The following is a 20943-nucleotide window of genomic DNA, read 5'->3' on the forward strand; positions in this document are numbered from 1 at the left end:
AAGCTCTCAGCCAGCTAACAGGAGTCAGCAGTCGTCTGCTCCTGTACCCTCCTGTGTGTAAAACTAGTAGGGTAAGGCTTACCATGAGCTATGGGAAGGGAAAGCTCTCAGCCAGCTAACAGGAGTCAGCAGTCGTCTGCTCCTGTACCCACCTGTGTGTAAAACTAGTAGGGTAAGGCTTACCATGAGCTATGGGAAGGGAAAGCTCTCAGCCAGCTAACAGGAGTCAGCAGTCGTCTGCTCCTGTACCCTCCTGTGTGTAAAACTAGTAGGGTAAGGCTTACCATGAGCTATGGGAAGGGAAAGCTCTCAGCCAGCTAACAGGAGTTACAGATCTTACCAATTATAAAGTTATCTAATTTATCTAATCCTCTACTTACATTAATATTATCTAATTCACTACTTTATATAAATGAAGAATCAATAATATTTCTTTCAGTAAGTGATTTACTCTCCACAATTTTGCATGAATTAGTCAACTGAATGATTACAATCTCTGAAGAGAGGAAAGAATGTATTAGATTCCTATTTGTTCTTATACTATATATATGCTGCTATATTCTCTGGTCAGGAAGTTTACCAGTTTGGCCAACACAGAACTTATAACAATTTTTACATAGAATCTTATACACACACACACACACACACACACACACACACACACACACACACACACACACACACACACACACACACACACACACACACACTCACCACAACTACCTGGAGAATTTTTAATGAGAGTTTTTTTACGATATGAAGATTCCTAAATGGCAAACTGATATTAAATTGTCTTAGGAATTTATTAGAAATGATCATGAAATGACTTTCACTACTTTCATCCTCTTATGAACTCAAGACAACATATTGTTAGAACCTTCAGAAACATGGAAGAAAAAACCTTTTGTTTGACACCTTGAGTAAAAGTGAAGACAAGACCCAACATTTGTTTGTTTTATATATACAGGAAACTTGACATTATTTACACATTAATAAATTAGCACATGTATTAACCTAGTTGTGTTGGCGGGGGTTGAGCTTGGCTCTTTCGGCCCGCCTCTCAACTGTCAATCAACTGTTTATTAACTACTATCCCCACACACACCAGGAAGCAGCCCGTGACAGCTGACTAACTCCCAGGTACCTATTTACTGCTAGGTAACAGGGCCATTCAGGGTGAAAGAAACTTTATGCCCATTTGTTTCTGCCTAGTGCGGGAATCAAACCCGCGCCACAGAATTACGAGTCCTACGCGCTATCCACCAGAGGCCAGATTCACGAAATTACTTACGGAAGCACTTACGAACGTGTACATCTTTCCTCAATCTTTTGACGGCTTTGGTTACATTTATTAAACAGTTTGCAAGCATGAAAACTTACCAATCAACTGTTGTTATTGTTATAAACAGCCTCCTGGTGCTTCGGAGCTCATTAACTGTCTAATAATTGTAAACAAAGCCGCCAAAGATTGAGAAAAGATGTACAGGTTCGTAAGTGCTTGCGTAACTGCTTTCGTGAATCTGACCCCAGGCTACGAGGCCCTAGTGAGAGTGTAAAGTGTTTGTAGTAATCGTGTGGACTCCTTGGGTCACCAATGACAGGTGTGTGCCTGCAGGTGTGTGCCTGCAGGTGTGTATCACCTGCTGGCAGATAGCACAGCGGGACAAGATGGCCATCACTTCCCTTCACTACCGGAGCTCGGGGGGTAGAAGACAGTCTTGGGGCATGCCCCCCCCCTTCCCCCCCTTAAAGTAAAGGGTGTGTTGGGGCGCTTGAAGGTCGACAGGTGGGGGGAGTGGACTTTCCCCCCCCTCTTTCACCGTCTGTGGCGCCCCCCCCCCCCCTGGCTGAAGGGGGTCTTTGAAGAGCGGGTGAAGGGGGGGGGGTGTGGACGTGGGTGTCCTTGTATGGGGGGACCCACGAGGACGACCCACGGGTCATGGGTCACTCCTGTAGGGAAGGGTTGTATCAGTTATCTTATAATATAACTATTCTCAGTCATTGTTGTGTCTGGCCTTACAGTTATGGGGGGTTATCTTGAGGTTATCTTGAGATGATTTCGGGGCTTTAGTGTCCCCGCGGCCCGGTCCTCGACCAGGCCTCCACCCCCTGAAAGCAGCCCGTGACAGCTGACTAACACCCAGGTACCTATTTTACTGCTAGGTAACAGGGGCATAGGGTGAATGAAACTCTGCCCATTGTTTCTCGCCGGCGCCTGGGATCGAACCCGGGACCACAGGATCACAAGTCCAGTGTGCTGTCCGCTCGGCCGACCGGCTCCTGGATGGAAAGGCTTCCATAATTTCTTTCAGTGTTGACCAGACCACACACTAGAAGGTGAAGGGACGACGACGTTTCGGTCCGTCCTGGACCACAATCGACTTGAGAATGGTCTATATAGCACTGGGAAGGGGTCAGGATAAGGATTAAGGATGGGACGGAGGGAAAGGAATGGTGCCCAACCACTTGGATGGTCGGGGATTGAACGCCGACCTGCATGAAGGGAATTCGTCGCTCTACCGTCCAATCCAAGTGGTTGAGTCCCATCTAGCAGAGATTGATGACCTATGGATAGTAACTTCAAATGGGACGGAATTTACAGACAACTCTGTCTTATAAAACATTATTTACACACACCTGTGCCTTATAAAACATTATTTACACACACCTGTGTCTTATAAAACATTATTTACACACACCTGTGTCTTATAAAACATTATTTACACACACCTGTGTCTTATAAGACTTTTTTACAAACACTTGTGGTCCGGCTTGTCAAATTCGACATGGAATGTTTGAAACAGTCGGGGTTCAGATCCCAGAAGAGGAGTAGTGATGCCATTATTAGCTTGCTTGACTTAGTCTACACAACCCTTCACAGAAACCGGTTCTCAACTGGTGCTTCCATTGACGCGAAGAAAGCTGTTGACACCATAAGTCACCCATGACCCCCTTACACTTGACCGCCATGGATATGCAGGCCTCTCTCTGAGCCTCCGTGATAACAGATATCAATATGGAGCCAATCAAGAGGGTTACCTGGTTGATACCTGGTTGATGGGGTTCTGGGAGTTCTTCTACTCCCCAAGCCCGGCCCTAAGGGTACCTGGTTGATACCTGGTTGATGGGGTTCTGGGAGTTCTTCTACTCCCCAAGCCCGGCCCTAAGGGTACCTGGTTGATACCTGGTTGATGGGGTTCTAGGAGTTCTTCTACTCCCCAAGCCCGGCCCCAAGGGTACCTGGTTGATACCTGGTTGATGGGGTTCTGGGAGTTCTTCTACTCCCCAAGCCCGGCCCCAAGGGTACCTGGTTGATACCTGGTTGATGGGGTTCTTGGAGTTCTTCTACTCCCCAAGCCCGGCCCCAAGGGTACCTGGTTGATACCTGGTTGATGGGGTTCTGGGAGTTCTTCTACTCCCCAAGCCCGGCCCCAAGGGTACCTGGTTGATACCTGGTTGATGGGGTTCTGGGAGTTCTTCTACTCCCCAAGCCCGGCCCTAAGGGTACCTGGTTGATACCTGGTTGATGGGGTTCTGGGAGTTCTTCTACTCCCCAAGCCCGGCCCCAAGGGTACCTGGTTGATACCTGGTTGATGGGGTTCTGGGAGTTTTTCTACTCCCCAAGCCCGGCCCCAAGGGTACCTGGTTGATACCTGGTTGATGGGGTTCTGGGAGTTCTTCTACTCCCCAAGCCCGGCCCGGCCCGGCCCGAGCCCCAAGGGTATATAGAGACCTTCCATATCCTCCCCTAGACCTCCATCAACACTGTTGCCACATCAAGCCTTCTCCAACTTTGTCATGGTTGCCACATTGGTGCGCTTATTACTATTCTTTTGTCATTGTTGCCACACCTTGATCACTGAGGCACATTGTAAGTCCCTGTCATGGTTGCCACACAATGTTAACACACCTAATATCTCTCTCAGTTACTCACAGCAAGTCTGTGACACACTAGGCTTCTTATTGAACCAGTAACACACTAGGCTTCTTATTGAACCAGTAACACACTAGGCTTCTTATTGAACCAGTAACACGCTAGGCTTCTTATTGAACCAGTAACACGCTAGGCTTCTTATTGAACCAGTAACACGCTAGGCTTCTTATTGAACCAGTAACACGCTAGGCTTCTTATTGAACCAGTAACACGCTAGGCTTCTTATTGAACCAGTAACACGCTAGGCTTCTTATTGAACCAGTAACACGCTAGGTTTCTTATTGAACCAGTAACACGCTAGGCTTCTTATTGAACCAGTAACACGCTAGGCTTCTTATTGAACCAGTAACACACTAGGCTTATTATTAAACCAGTCACACATTATTCCTTTTTTTAGGGATATGGGGAAACTACCCCCACAGTAATCAGGGAACTACCCCCACAGTAATCAGGGAACTACCCCCACAGTAATCAGGAAACTACCCCCACGGTAATCAGGAAACTACCCCCACAGTAATCAGGAAACTACCCCCACAGTAATCAGGGAACTACCCCCACAGTAATCAGGAAACTACCCCATAGTAATCAGGAAACTACCCCCCCAGTAATCAGGGAACTACCCCCACAGTAATCAGGAAACTACCCCCCAACAGTAATCAGGAAACTACCCCCCACAGTAATCAGGAAACTACCCCCCACAGTAATCAGGGAACTATCCCCACAGTAATCAGGAAACTACCCCCCCACAGTAATCAGGAAACTACCCCCCACAGTAATCAGGAAACTACCCCCCACAGTAATCAGGGAACTATCCCCCACAGTAATCAGGTAACTACCCCCCACAGTAATCAGGAAACTACCCCCCAGTAATCAGGTAACTACCCCCCACAGTAATCAGGAAACTACCCCCCAGTAATCAGGTAACTACCCCCACTGTAATCAGGAAACTACCCCCCACAGTAATCAGGGAACTACCCCCCACAGTAATCAGGAAACTACCCCACAGTAATCAGGAAACTACCTCCCACAGTAATCAGGGAACTACCCCCCACAGTAATCAGGAAACTACCCCACAGTAATCAGGAAACTACCCCCAAAGTAATCAGGAAATTCTTCCAACGTCCCAAAGATGCGAATTCCTCTGCTTGATGACGTCAGAGAGCAGCCTAGCCGCCACCTCTCACTATAAAATGTCAAGGTGGCGACCCCCCAGTGTGGCAACACTGTACCTGAGGTGACCCCAGTGTGGCAACACTGTACCTCTGGTGACCCCAGGGTGGCAACTGTGCCTGGTGGCGACCCCAGTGTGGCAACACTGTACCTGGGGTGACCCCAGTGTGGCAACACTGTACCTCTGGTGACCCCAGTGTGGCAACACTGTACCTCTGGTGACCCCAGGGTGGCAACTGTGCCTGGTGGCGACCCCAGTGTGGCAACACTGTACCTGGGGTGACCCCAGTGTGGCAAATTTGTACCTCTGGTGACCCCAGTGTGGCAACACTGTACCTCTGGTGACCCCAGGGTGGCAACTGTGCCTGGTGGCGACCCCAGTGTGGCAACACTGTACCTGGGGTGACCCCCAGTGTGGCAACACTGTACCTGGGGTGACCCCAGTGTGGCAACACTGTACCTGAGGTGACCCCCAGTGTGGCAACACTGTACCTGGGGTGACCCCCAGTGTGGCAACACTGTACCTGGGGTGACCCCCAGTGTGGCAACACTGTACCTGGGGTGACCCCCAGTGTGGCAACACTGTACCTGGGGTGACCCCCAGTGTGGCAACTGTGCCTGGGGTGACCCCCAGTGTGGCAACTGTGCCTGGGGTGACCCCCAGTGTGGCAACTGTGCCTGGGGTGACCCCCAGTGTGGCAACACTGTACCTGGGGTGACCCCCAGTGTGGCAACTGTGCCTGGGGTGACCCCCAGTGTGGCAACTGTGCCTGGGGTGACCCCCAGTGTGGCAACACTGTACCTGGGGTGACCCCCAGTGTGGCAACACTGTACCTGAGGTGACCCCAGTGTGGCAACACTGTACCTGGGGTGACCCGTGTGGCAACTGTGTACCTGTGGTGACCCCAGTGTGGCAACACGGTACCTGTGGTGACCCCAGGGTGGCAACTGTGCCTGGGGTGACCCCAGTGTGGCAACTGTGTACCTGTGGTGACCCCAGTGTGGCAACTGTGTACCTGTGGTGACCCCAGTGTGGCAACACTGTACCTGTGGTGACCCCAGTGTGGCAACACTGTACCTGGGGTGACCCCCAGTGTGGCAACTGTACCTGTGGTGACCCCAGTGTGGCAACTGTGTACCTGTGGTGACCCCAGTGTGGCAACACTGTACCTGGGGTGACCCCCAGTGTGGCAACACTGTACCTGTGGTGACCCCAGTGTGGCAACACTGTACCTGTGGTGACCCCAGTGTGGCAACACTGTACCTAGGGTGACCCCAGGGGGGTCAGAGACCAACTTGACTCTCTTTTTAACCCTGTCGTAGCTCAGTCGATTAAGGCAGCGTCTGGGATGCTCCCGGACGCAGGTTCGAATCCTCGTCACGGCCCTTGTGGATTTGTTCAGTTGACTCAGATTACTGGCCCATGTCACATCACTTCATAAGAGCACACACACACACACACACACACACACACACACACACACACACACACACACACACACACACACACACACACACACACACACACACACTACTCAAGATATCAACTCAAGCATTCCACCCTCGGTGCGGCGCCCTGCTACAATGAATTAGAATCCACTCTAATTCCAGTGCTACAAGCCACTGGAATTAGAGTGGATTCCAGCAGGTCCCCCTAGCGATGTGACCAAGGCTCATCATCATCCATAGCCTGCTGATCACAAGTGATCTTGATCAGATATGATATCAAGATCAGTCATCATCATATAGGCTCAAGCAAGTGATCAACACACTTGCTTGTCATCTTGTGACACTGCCTCTGGCCCTCATCAACAATTGCTCATTGTGACTTAGCTTTCATGGCCATTTCCGGTTTGGGTTTCTGGGGCCAGATTCACGAAAGCAGTTACGCAAGCACTTACGAACGTGTACACCTTTCCTCAATCTTTGACGGCTTTGGTTACATTTATTAAACAGTTTACAAGCATGAAAACTTGCCAATCAACTGTTGTTATTGTTATAAACAGCCTCCTGGTGCTTCGGGGCTCATTAACTGTCTAATAATTGGATACAAAGCCGCCAAAGATTGAGAAAAGATAACAGGTTCGTAAGTGCTTGCGTAAGTGCTGTCGTGAATCTGGTCGCGCTGAGTTTTAGAAGCTAGGGTCAGCTTCCCATAACGTGCGTCAGGTCTGAGAGGCTGAGACGTACACTGGCGCCCCAGTATTGTGTCATGTGTTACCGTACCAGCCTTGGTCCTCCCCGCCATCCTCACACACCAACTTGTCCTCTTAAAAAGAACGTCGCTTTTGGCCGTTTGTCCGTATGGCCGAATTTGGAAGTAATTTGAAAATGAAAAAAAAGTGAAAATAAATTTGAGGTATTTTTTTTCAACAACAGTAAGTTAAGGGTCCTCTGATAGGTTAAGTGGGCAGGAAATTCTCATAAAGTTTTAAAACGTTATGAAAAACGTGAATTGAAAGTCATCTGTTCTAACCTTACAGAGTCGGCCGGACGACTCAAACAGAAAACGGAACAGTACGTCACTTTTGTGAGTCGATTTCATTTCAAATTACGTCCAAATTTGGCCATAGTGCCGCCCATACCAGCCAAAAGTGACGTTATTTTTAAGAGGACGGGTTGTTCGAACGACCTTACCGTTCTTCGCCGCGCCTCGCTGCACCTTACGGAGCCGGATGTCCACCGGATGTGTTGTGTAACCTCCAACACGTGACTGTCACTCATCTTACTCCTAGTGTATGTCTCACTGAGCCTGGCATACCTGGTTGATACCTGGTTGATGGGGTTCTGGGAGTTGTTCTACTGCCCAAGCCCGGCCCGAGGCCAGGCTTGACTTGTGAGAGTTTGGTCCACCAGGCTATTGCTTGGAGAATACATGTGTGTACTATACATGCACTAGCTATGTGGTATACACCTGACTCCCTCCCTCCTACACCTGACAGTGACAGAGGTCAGGTGTGGACTACCAGGACACCTGGGTACACACCTGCTCAGAGAGCTGTGAGAGAAGCCTTGCTTCTCGCTGGTGACCCTGGGGGCACAATGCCCTCCTCGGGGCTCGACCCCGGAACAACATGCACACAAGGCCAGCTCTCAAACCCCTCAGCCATGATCACCAGAACATTTCCAAGACTCCGGTATATAGTGAACTCGTGCACCCAACGTCATTATTGAATTACATTATCAACACCATAATTATCGGCGCGGCACGGAGTCGCAAGACCCAAGACTGGTCCCTTGAACATCATGGGGGACCATTGTGGGCAACACTGCATCATGGGGGACCATTGTGGGCAACACTGCATCATGGGGGACCATTGTGGGCAACACTGCATCATGGGGGACCATTGTGGGCAACACAGCATCATGGGGGACCATTGTGGGCAACACAGCATCATGGGGGACCATTGTGGGCAACACTGCATCATGGGGGACCATTGTGGGCAACACTGCATCATGGGGGACCATTGTGGGCAACACTGCATCATGGGAGACCATTGTGGGCAACACTGCATCATGGGGGACCATTGTGGGCAACACTGCATCATGGGGGACCATTGTGGGCAACACTGCATCATGGGGGACCATTGTGGGCAACACAGCATCATGGGGGACCATTGTGGGCAACACAGCATCATGGGGGACCATTGTGGGCAACACTGCATCATGGGGGACCATTGTGGGCAACACAGCATCATGGGGGACCATTGTGGGCAACACTGCATCATGGGGGACCATTGTGGGCATCATGGGGGACCATTGTGGGCAACACAGCATCATGGGAGACCATTGTGGGCAACACAGCATCATGGGGGACCATTGTGGGCAACACAGCATCATGGGGGACCATTGTGGGGCAACACAGCATCATGGGGGACCATTGTGGGCATCATGGGGGACCATTGTGGGCAACACAGCATCATGGGGGACCATTGTGGGCATCATGGGGGACCATTGTGGGCATCATGGGGGACCATTGTGGGCAACACAGCATCATGGGGGACCATTGTGGGCATCATGGGGGACCATTGTGGGCAACACAGCATCATGGGGGACCATTGTGGGCATCATGGGGGACCATTGTGGGCAACACAGCATCATGGGGGACCATTGTGGGCATCATGGGGGACCATTGTGGGCAACACAGCATCATGGGGGACCATTGTGAGCAACACAACATCATGGGGGACCATTGTGGGCAACACAGCATCATGGGGGACCATTGTGGGCAACACAGCATCATGGGGGACCATTGTGGGCAACACAGTATCATGGGGGACCATTGTGGGCAACATGGGGGACCATTGTGGGCAACATGGGGGACCATTGTGGGCAACATGGGGGACCATTGTGGGCAACATGGGGGACCATTGTGGGCAACACAGCATCATGGGGGACCATTGTGGGCAACATGGGGGACCATTGTGGGCAACACAGCATCATGGGGGACCATTGTGGGCAACACAGCATCATGGGGGACCATTGTGGGCAACACAGCATCATGGGGGACCATTGTGGGCAACACAGCATCATGGGGGACCATTGTGGGCAACACAGCATCATGGGGGACCATTGTGAGCAACACTGCATCATGGGGGACCATTGTGGGCAACACAGCATCATGGGGGACCATTGTGGGCAACACAGCATCATGGGGGACCATTGTGGGCAACACAGCATCATGGGGGACCATTGTGGGCAACACAGCATCATGGGGGACCATTGTGGGCAACACAGCATCATGGGGGACCATTGTGGGCAACACAGCATCATGGGGGACCATTGTGGGCAACACAGCATCATGGGGGACCATTGTGGGCAACACAGCATCATGGGGGACCATTGTGGGCAACACAGCATCATGGGGGACCATTGTGGGCATCATGGGGGACCATTGTGGGCAACACAGCATCATGGGGGACCATTGTGGGCATCATGGGGGACCATTGTGGGCAACACAGCATCATGGGGGACCATTGTGGGCATCATGGGGGACCATTGTGGGCAACACAGCATCATGGGGGACCATTGTGAGCAACACAACATCATGGGGGACCATTGTGGGCAACACAGCATCATGGGGGACCATTGTGGGCAACACAGCATCATGGGGGACCATTGTGGGCAACACAGTATCATGGGGGACCATTGTGGGCAACATGGGGGACCATTGTGGGCAACATGGGGGACCATTGTGGGCAACATGGGGGACCATTGTGGGCAACATGGGGGACCATTGTGGGCAACACAGCATCATGGGGGACCATTGTGGGCAACATGGGGGACCATTGTGGGCAACACAGCATCATGGGGGACCATTGTGGGCAACACAGCATCATGGGGGACCATTGTGGGCAACACAGCATCATGGGGGACCATTGTGGGCAACACAGCATCATGGGGGACCATTGTGGGCAACACAGCATCATGGGGGACCATTGTGAGCAACACTGCATCATGGGGGACCATTGTGGGCAACACAGCATCATGGGGGACCATTGTGGGCAACACAGCATCATGGGGGACCATTGTGGGCAACACAGCATCATGGGGGACCATTGTGGGCAACACAGCATCATGGGGGACCATTGTGGGCAACACAGCATCATGGGGGACCATTGTGGGCAACACAGCATCATGGGGGACCATTGTGGGCAACACAGCATCATGGGGGACCATTGTGGGCAACACAGCATCATGGGGGACCATTGTGGGCAGCACAGCATCATGGGGGACCATTGTGGGCAACACAGCATCATGGGGGACCATTGTGGGCAACACAGCATCATGGGGGACCATTGTGGGCAACACAGCATCATGGGGGACCATTGTGGGCAACACAGCATCATGGGGGACCATTGTGGGCAACACAGCATCATGGGGGACCATTGTGGGCAACACAGCATCATGGGGGACCATTGTGGGCAACACAGCATCATGGGGGACCATTGTGAGCAACACTGCATCATGGGGGACCATTGTGGGCAACATGGGGGGCCATTGTGGGCAACACAGCATCATGGGGGACCATTGTGGGCAACACAGCATCATGGGGGACCATTGTGGGCAACACAACATCATGGGGGACCATTGTGGGCAACACAGCATCATGGGGGACCATTGTGGGCAACACAGCATCATGGGGGACCATTGTGGGCAACACAGCATCATGGGGGACCATTGTGGGCAACACAGCATCATGGGGGACCATTGTGGGCAACACAGCATCATGGGGGACCATTGTGGGCAACACAGCATCATGGGGGACCATTGTGGGCAACACAGCATCATGGGGGACCATTGTGGGCAACATGGGGGACCATTGTGGGCAACACAGCATCATGGGGGACCATTGTGGGCAACACAGCATCATGGGGGACCATTGTGGGCAACACAGCATCATGGGGGACCATTGTGGGCAACATGTGGGACCATTGTGGGCAACATGGGGGACCATTGTGGGCAACACAGCATCATGGGGGACCATTGTGGGCAACACAGCATCATGTGGGACCATTGTGGGCATCATGGGGGACCATTGTGGGCATCATGGGGGACCATTGTGGGCAACACAGCATCATGTGGGACCATTGTGGGCAACATGGGGGACCATTGTGGGCAACACAGCATCATGGGGGACCATTGTGGGCAACATGGGGGACCATTGTGGGCAACATGGGGGGCCATTGTGGGCAACATGGGGGGCCATTGTGTGCAACACAGCATCATGGGGGACCATTGTGGGCAACATGGGGGACCATTGTGGGCAACATGGGGGGCCATTGTGGGCAACACAGCATCATGGGGGACCATTGTGGGCAACACAGCATCATGGGGGACCATTGTGGGCAACACAGCATCATGGGGGACCATTGTGGGCAACACAACATCATGGGGGACCATTGTGGGCAACACAGCATCATGGGGGACCATTGTGGGCAACACAGCATCATGGGGGACCATTGTGGGCAACACAGCATCATGGGGGACCATTGTGGGCAACACAGCATCATGGGGGACCATTGTGGGCAACACAGCATCATGGGGGACCATTGTGGGCAACATGGGGGACCATTGTGGGCAACATGGGGGACCATTGTGGGCAACACAGCATCATGGGGGACCATTGTGGGCAACACAGCATCATGGGGGACCATTGTGGGCAACACAGCATCATGGGGGACCATTGTGGGCAACACAGCATCATGGTGGACCATTGTGGGCAACATGGGGGACCATTGTGGGCAACATGGGGGACCATTGTGGGCAACACAGCATCACTGTGTAATGTTATTGGTTTAATACAACTGTCTTAATTACATCTGGAATTAAAATATAAACACTTTAACCAGGTTGTGTGGTGGAAAAGTTAACAACCCGCTATAACCAGGTTGTGTGGTGGAAAAGTTAACAACCCGCTATAACCAGGTTGTGTGGTGGAAAAGTTAACAACCCGCTATAACCAGGTTGTGTGGTGGAAATGTTAACCACCCGCTATAACCAGGTTGTGTGGTGGAAAAGTTAACAACCCGCTATAACCAGGTTGTGTGGTGGAAATGTTAACCACCCGCTATAACCAGGTTGTGTGGTGGAAATGTTAACAACCCGCTATAACCAGGTTGTGTGGTGGAAATGTTAACAACCCGCTATAACCAGGTTGTGTGGTGGAAATGTTAACAACCCGCTATAACCAGGTTGTGTGGTGGAAATGTTAACAACCCGCTATAACCAGGTTGTGTGGTTATCGCCAACAGAACCTAACACCTAACCTACGCCTATATATATAATTTTAATGTATCATAATATTAATTCATATTTGAGAACGAACCAATGTTTAATACACAATATGTTAAAATTGATGACTGCGTCTTAGGAGGACAGCCGCTGCTTTAACCAGCCTAGTGAGGGGGCCGGATTGAAACAGCCCGTCCTCTAAAGACAAAAAGTCCATTCCATACACCCGCCAACCCCAATTTATGAATGAAAAGCGATGTACACACGACTCAACTAATGACGTTCGAACACTTCCGGATCAAGTGCTTCACTTACTAATTGTGTTCGAACCACAACGCTGTAAATGCTTCACCCACGTACTACAAATACAAATAATCGCCAACAGAACCTAAACACCTAACCTAACCTATGCCTAAATATGTACAGTATGTTAATATAAAATTATATTAATTTATATTTGATAAAATTCATATAATTTTATTTAATTTGGGATCGACCTCTGTCTGGAATGGTCGTGGTCTGAGGACGGATTGCTGTAAATGCTTCACCCACATACTACATATACCAGTAATGACCACCAGAGCCTAACTACATATACCAGTAATGACCACCTGAGGCTAACTACATATACCAGTAATGACCACCTGAGGCTAACTACATATACCAGTAATGACCACCTGAGGCTAACTACATATACCAGTAATGACCACCAGAGCCTAACTACATATACCAGTAATGACCACCTGAGGCTAACTACATATACCAGTAATGACCACCAGAGGCTAACTACATATACCAGTAATGACCACCAGAGGCTAACTACATATACCAGTAATGACCACCAGAGGCTAACTACATATACCAGTAATGACCACCAGAGCCTAACTACCTAACCTAAGTCAGCCCCAACCATTCACAACATTACTTCATATTTGAGAACATATAAATGTTGAATACGCAGTTCGTAAAAATGTACAACTGCGTCTATGGGGTCGTCCGCCGCCTGGACGAGCCTAGCCTCAGGACAGGTCGCTCTACTGCAGGACTTCCATCTTCCCTCTTGTGGCCGGCTCCAGGTGAGCCACAGGTGATGCTAATCATAGGTGATCACGTACTGATGTGATGTTTCTGGCCTCAGGTGAGCCACAGGTTCACTATACACTACTGATGTGATGTTTCTGGCCTCAGGTGAGCCACAGGTTCACTATACACTACTAATGTGATGTTTCTGGCCTCAGGTGAGCCACAGTACACTACTAATGTGATGTTTCTGGCCCCAGGTGAGCCACACTACACTACTAATGTGATGTTTCTGGCCCCAGGTGAGCCACAGTACACTACTAATGTGATGTTTCTGGCCCCAGGTGAGCCACTGTACACTACTAATGTGATATTTCTGGCCCCAGGTGAGCCACAGGTTCACTATACACTACTAATGTGATGTTTCTGGCCCCAGGTGAGCCGTGGACGTTGCTGGTGCCCGTCAACTCGGGTCTGCCTAAGGGCGGGGGCTTCCTGGTGGAGCGACAGGCGACGGCCAAGATGCTACTGAATCACGTCGTCTTGGGTCAGGTGGTCGACCCCAACAACCCGCCCAGAGAGCCCGTCACCACCCTGGCCGGTACTCGCCTAGTCTTCACCTCTGATGACCGTGAGTATTTACTAGCTATGTGTTGACCAGACCACACACTTACGGGCTCACCATAGCCCGTGCTACATGGACACTCCGTCCTGAATAGCTAAATCTTTAACAACAACAACAACAGACCACACGCTAGAAGCTGAAGGGACGACGACGTTTCGGTCCGTCCTGGACCATTCTCAAGTCGATTGTCGACTCGAGAATGGTCCAGGACAGACCGAAACGTCGTCGTCGTCCCTTCAACTTCTAGTGTGTGGTCTGGTCAACATACTTCAGCCACGTTATTGTGACTCATCGCCTGCACATTTACTATGTGTATCGGCAGAATCGAGCTATTAGCTCTTGGACCCCGCCTTTCCGACCAATTTTTCCCCTCTATTATGTCTATTATATATATTTTTCTTACACACTACATCCCCAGGAAACGCCTGTAGCAGCTGTCTAACCCCCCCCCCCCCAGGTACTTATTTACTGCTAGGTGAACAGGTGCACCAGGGTGAAAGAAATTTTGATAATTTGTTTCCTTCCTTCGCCGGGAATCGAATTCGGACCCCTTAAGACTACGACCCCAGAGCTCTGTCCACTCAGCCACTAGGCCCTAAGTATCATGAGACCTTAAGTACTGACCATCTTGGGGCCAGATTCACAAAGCAGTTACGCAAGCACTTATGAACGTGTACATCTTTCCTCAATCTTTGACGGCTTTGTTTACATCTATTAAACAGTAAACAAGCTTGAAAGCTTCCCAATCAACTGTTGTTATTGTTATAAACAGCCTCCTGGTGCTTCCGAGCTCATTAACTATTTAATAATTGTAAACAAAGCCGCCAAAGACTGAGGAAAGATGTACACGTTCGTAAGTGCTTGCGTAACTGCTTCGTGAATCTGGCTCCTGGACTAATCCGTAAATAACGTAGTTAGGGAGTAACAGACCACGACGAGGGCCGCACCTTACTGTGTCACTGTTAAACATTTCTTAAGTCTTTAATAACTATAAATGGTGACAATAGTTTCACCTTTCACTCCTTATCGATGCACATTAATGACACTATGTAAAAGACACATCGAACACTTTATGTAGGGCGTACGTAAATCTGTGTATCTATGTATTTACGTATGTAGGTTAGCTTAGCATTTTAAAAGCACTGAATCACCTTCTGTGGTTGATTGTTCAATAAACCCTTGAACTATATGTTTAACACATCTCTAACCCTGCCCATGGAGGACAGAAGAAAATGTATATATGTTGGTTAGCATTGTAAATGTCCGGCCACGTCTGTGGTAGAAAATAATAATAATAAAAAAAGCTCCTTATCGGCTACTTGTTCATGTGTCTTGTAAGGCAACAAGTCTTGAGTGTGACTATAAGAGTTACTAGTGTTGCTGTAGACGATGGAGGTCTGGTCGAGGACCGGGCCGCGGGGACACTAAAGCCCCGAAATCATCTCATGATAACCTGGTCGTGGACCGGGCCGCGGGGACACTAAAGCCCCGAAATCATCTCAAGATCTCCAGAAGATACTGCTCAATAATAATGTTCTTCCACACCAGGCTCACAACCACTCACACTCTAAGTGTGTTTCTAAGTGTGTCTCCATCTCTCTTCTTAATTAGCAACAGTCAAAAAGTGGCCCAGCCAGTTAGCAGCGGAGGTGTGCGAATGTTACTTGTCAATAAACAACTTATGAAGTGGCAGACTTGATTAGTGTCAATCACGGGTGGTGATTGAGGAGAAGGAAGTGGGTTTTTATTATTATTATTATTATCATTATTTTCTACCACAGACGTGGCCAGACATTTACAATGCTAACCAGCATATATACATTTTCTTCTGTCCTCCATGGACAGGGTTAGAGATGTGTTAAACATATAGTTCAAGGGTTTATTGAACAATCAACCACAGAAGGTGATTCAGTGCTTTTAAAATGCTAAGCTAACCTACATACGTAAATACATAGATACACAGATTTACGTCTGCCCTACATAAAGTGTTCGATGTGTCTTTTACATAGTGGTGGACGTCGCTTGCGGCCTCAACCACTAACTCTTGCCACAGATGATTAATAGCGTGGTGTTGACACCCTCAGTAAAACCCGCACTACCACGCCCCTCCTACAACATCAACTATCACCTACATCAACCTGCCTCACCTACATCAACCTGCCTCACCTACATCTATTATATTCTAGACTTTGGTCATCATTTATACTTTCTTCATAGCCATCTCGACTTTAATCAGTACATTACATAGATCACCTATTTTGTTCAGTTATTCTGAGACTAGTTAAACAACAGCTGTCTACAGTTGCACACACAAACATGCGCTATAAACGTGCAACCCGTTCTCACACTTGCTTATAGTCAATATTGGCTTATTTAATAAGTGCATATGTGACATACTAATTGATTGTGAATAATTTAGTTTACCTTGAAAAGATTCATAGAAAACACCGACCTTACCTAACCTTCTTAGTATGTTAAGATAAGCATCTTATTGCTTCTTAATTACAATTATTACTTAACCTATCAACGGTATAGGTTAAGTAAGAATTGTAATTAAAAAGCAATAAGATGCTTATCTTAACATACTAAGAAGGTTAGGTGAGGTCGGTGTTTTCTATGAAGCTTTTCAAGGTAAACTAAAATATTCACAATCAATTAGTATGTCACATATGCACTTATTAAATAAGCCAATATTGACTATAAGCAAGTGCGAGAACGGGTTGCAAGAGGATAGTGTGGCCCGGGTGTGGAGCAAGACGTGGCCCGGGTGTGGAGCAAGACGTGGCCCGGGTGTGGAGCAAGACGTGGCCCGGGTGTGGAGCAAGACGTGGCCCGGGTGTGGAGCAAGACGTGGCCCGGGTGTGGAGCAAGACGTGGCCCGGGTGTGGAGCAAGACGTGGCCCGGGTGTGGAGCAAGACGTGGCCCGGGTGTGGAGCAAGACGTGGCCCGGGTGTGGAGCAAGACGTGGCCCGGGTGTGGAGCAAGACGTGGCCCGGGTGTGGAGCAAGACGTGGCCCGGGTGTGGAGCAAGACGTGGCCCGGGTGTGGAGCAAGACGTGGCCCGGGTGTGGAGCAAGACGTGGCCCGGGTGTGGAGCAAGACGTGGCCCGGGTGTGGAGCAAGACGTGGCCCGGGTGTGGAGCAAGACGTGGCCCGGGTGTGGAGCAAGACGTGGCCCGGGTGTGGAGCAAGACGTGGCCCGGGTGTGGAGCAAGACGTGGCCCGGGTGTGGAGCAAGACGTGGCCCGGGTGTGGAGCAAGACGTGGCCCGGGTGTGGAGCAAGACGTGGCCCGGGTGTGGAGCAAGACGTGGCCCGGGTGTGGAGCAAGACGTGGCCCGGGTGTGGAGCAAGACGTGGCCCGGGTGTGGAGCAAGACGTGGCCCGGGTGTGGAGCAAGACGTGGCCCGGGTGTGGAGCAAGACGTGGCCCAGGAGGTGTGGAAGAAGACGATATCATTTAAGACGCCTCTAGCAGTACACTTATGGCCCTGAAGACATGTACACCCTATACATCCTGTCCGGGGGCCGGATTAAGACCTTCAAGGCCCAAGCACGCTGGACTTGTCGTCCTGGGTTCGATCCCAGGCGCCGGCGAGAAACAATGGGCAGAGTTTCTTTCACCCTATGCCCCTGTTACCTAGGGGGTAAAATAGGTACCTGGGTGTTAGTCAGCTGTCACGGGCTGCTTCCTGGGGGTGGAGGCCTGGTCGAGGACCGGGCCGTGGGGACACTAAAGCCCCGAAATCATCTCAAGATAACCCTCCTCCTCCTCCCCCATATATCAAATATATAATAAAAATCAAAACAATAGTAAGCAGTAGGAAATGTATATGTTTATCTCTCAGAATGTTTGGTAATATGTTTATTGTTTGTGATGTGTTTATATGTATGAATTAACACGATGTACTGAACGGGGTGAGAATAGCTTGAGCTACCTCATCCCTTTGTGTGTATTTTACCTCAATAAACTTATTTCAATTTCAATAGTAAGCAGTAAAATAAATATATTCTAACAAATACATATATATTGTCTTATGGAAAAAGCGCAAATTATTCCATAGCTTTTTCCCTTGAAGATAACTACTATTTGAACTTTCACGAATCAAAGATGCAAAATAATGTTTATTGTTACTTATAACTTTATGCTACAAAATGTTTTCTGCTACATTTTTTAATTGTAAAGTGTGAGATCATATGGTCAAAGTTACTGTGAAGGCGGCTTTACTCACAAGTGGGTCGTGACGGGTACTGTGGCACTGTACACGCTCAGGTCACTCCACAAGTGGGTCGTGACGGGTACTGTGGCACTGTACACGCTCAGGTCACTCCACAAGTGGGTCGTGATGGGTACTGTGGCACTGTACACGCTCAGGTCACTCCACAAGTGGGTCGTGACGGGTACTGTGGCACTGTACACGCTCAGGTCACTCCACAAGTGGGTCGTGATGGGTACTGTGGCACTGTACACGCTCAGGTCACTCCACAAGTGGGTCGTGACGGGTACTGTGGCACTGTACACGCTCAGGCCACTCCCAGTCATAGTTACTTACCTGGCACAGGAGCTGCAAGTAGCACGGGCTACGGTGAGCCCGTAGTGAACTTACCTGGCACAGGAGCTGCAAGTAGCATGGGCTATGGTGAGCCCGTAGTGGACTTACCTGGCACAGGAGCGGGGCAAGTAGCACGGGCTATGGTGAGCCCGTAGTGAACTTACCTGGCACAGGAGCTGCAAGTAGCACGGGCTACGGTGAGCCCGTAGTGGACTTACCTGGCACAGGAGCGGGCCAAGTAGCACGGGCTATGGTGAGCCCGTACACCCGCTTCCTGTGCGGGGCTGTAACTTGCGTCCCCAGTGACATTTGGCGCCTTTTCAATACCCGGCGCCACTGCTGGTGCCACAGTCTCCCCGGCTTGGTGCCGTCGTCTGATAAATACTTAGCGCCAAGCGTTCCGCCTTCAACCTTACATAACCACATACTGTCTTCCCCTACAGAAGGACCCATGGTGAACGGTGTGCGGCTCACCAGTCACGTCTACAAGTTTAGCGACGGTGTAGTCTACGTCCTGGAGAACTTCCTGCCGGTGGTGTCGGGTGGAGCACCGCCGGTGGTGCCGCGCGGAACACCGCCGGTGGTGCCGCGCGGAGCACCGCCGGTGGTGTCGCGCGGAGCACCGCCCGTGGTTGCGCGGGCGGTCACCACCCGCCTGCCACCTCTCACACACAGGTTCGCAACCTTCAAGCCCAACAGAGTCCGACCATCGGGCATCAACACCTTCCGACGCACGAAACCCGAAGCAGCCACAGACTACACACCTGGGGTCCAGCCCGACCTCGCAGACGAGTTCCTCCTCGCCGGCCTTCAGGCTGGACCCGAGAGCCCAGAGTCGGGCTCTGGAGCCGAAGGCCCGGAGCCTGGCTCTGGAGCCGAGGGCCCGGAGCCAGGTTCTGAATCCGAGGGCCCGGAACCAGGCTCTGGAGCCGAGGGCCCGGAACCAGGCTCTGGAGCCGAGGGCCCGGAGTTTGGGAGTGAGCCGACAGACGACTCTGCGGCGTCGCCCGGGTCAGAGTTCTCAGAGTTCGATGGCCCGACGGTGCAGCCCCCGAGCGAAGAGGGCCCCTTCCTGGAGTCCTTCCTGCTGGCCCTGGAGGCCGACGCCGCCTACACCGGCTCAGAGTTCCTGCACCACTTTCTCGACGCCAACATTACCAGCAGGTTCAGAGACAGTGAGTACCTCGCCTCCTGCTGCCTCTCCCTCGACACCTGCTGCCTCTTCCTCGACACCTGCACGTCTGGTCGGCAGCAGGTGTTGAGGGGGACCAGCTGCACTGTTGTGGGAACAAGGGGCAGGTGTTGTGGGAACTGGTAACTTACATTTATAAAGTATTCTCAAAATATGTCACAGTATAGTACGTGATATTTGTATTTGAAACACCTGCCCTCACCAACATTTACAACTACCACCACCAACACCACCACAATACCCACCAACACCACCACAATACCCACCAATACCACCACAATACCCACCAACACCACCACAATACCCACCAACATCTGGTCTCCTTCCAGCCGGCAGGTACACGGCTCTGGTGCCCTACGACAGCGCCTTCTACGGCTACTACCCCATTGACTGGGGCTTCAACCCCTTCCTGGTGGAGAACTTCACCAGAGAGCTGATGACCAACCACTTCATCCGTGGCAACATTGTCCTCGAGGACCTGCCCTCGCTGGCTGAGCTTCCCACCCTCGGAGGCCGGGTCATCAAGTTCACCAAGAGTGCTGGTGAGTACTGGCTTGTGTGAGTGCTGGTGAGTACTGGCTTACTGTGTTGTGTAGATGAGTACTGGCTGTGTTGTGTGGGTGCTGGTGAGTACTGGCTGTGTTGTGTGAGTACTAGTGAGTACTGGCTTGGTTATCTGACCAGTATTTAGAGCTGTGTGCTCCCAGTTTGATGTG

The 20943-nt window shown here is 50.8% G+C and overlaps 2 protein-coding genes across 3 annotated transcripts in view; one reads left to right on the forward strand and one right to left on the reverse strand.

The window, feature by feature from the left end:
* The window catches only part of LOC123770524 (selenoprotein N), a 78065-nt gene that overhangs the window by 42305 nt on the left and 14817 nt on the right, over nucleotides 1-20943 (reverse strand). The gene's annotated exons all lie outside the window — the stretch shown is intronic.
* LOC123770523 (uncharacterized) overlaps nucleotides 1-20943 on the forward strand; it is a 70066-nt gene that overhangs the window by 19724 nt on the left and 29399 nt on the right. The window contains exons 2-4 of the mRNA XM_045762484.2: nucleotides 14295-14489; nucleotides 19479-20210; nucleotides 20557-20769. Of these exons, the coding sequence (XP_045618440.1) occupies nucleotides 14295-14489; nucleotides 19479-20210; nucleotides 20557-20769 (1140 nt within the window). The remainder of the gene's footprint in view (nucleotides 1-14294; nucleotides 14490-19478; nucleotides 20211-20556; nucleotides 20770-20943) is intronic.

This window comes from Procambarus clarkii, chromosome 46 (genome assembly GCF_040958095.1).
Source record: "Procambarus clarkii isolate CNS0578487 chromosome 46, FALCON_Pclarkii_2.0, whole genome shotgun sequence".
Taxonomy (NCBI): domain Eukaryota; kingdom Metazoa; phylum Arthropoda; class Malacostraca; order Decapoda; family Cambaridae; genus Procambarus; species Procambarus clarkii.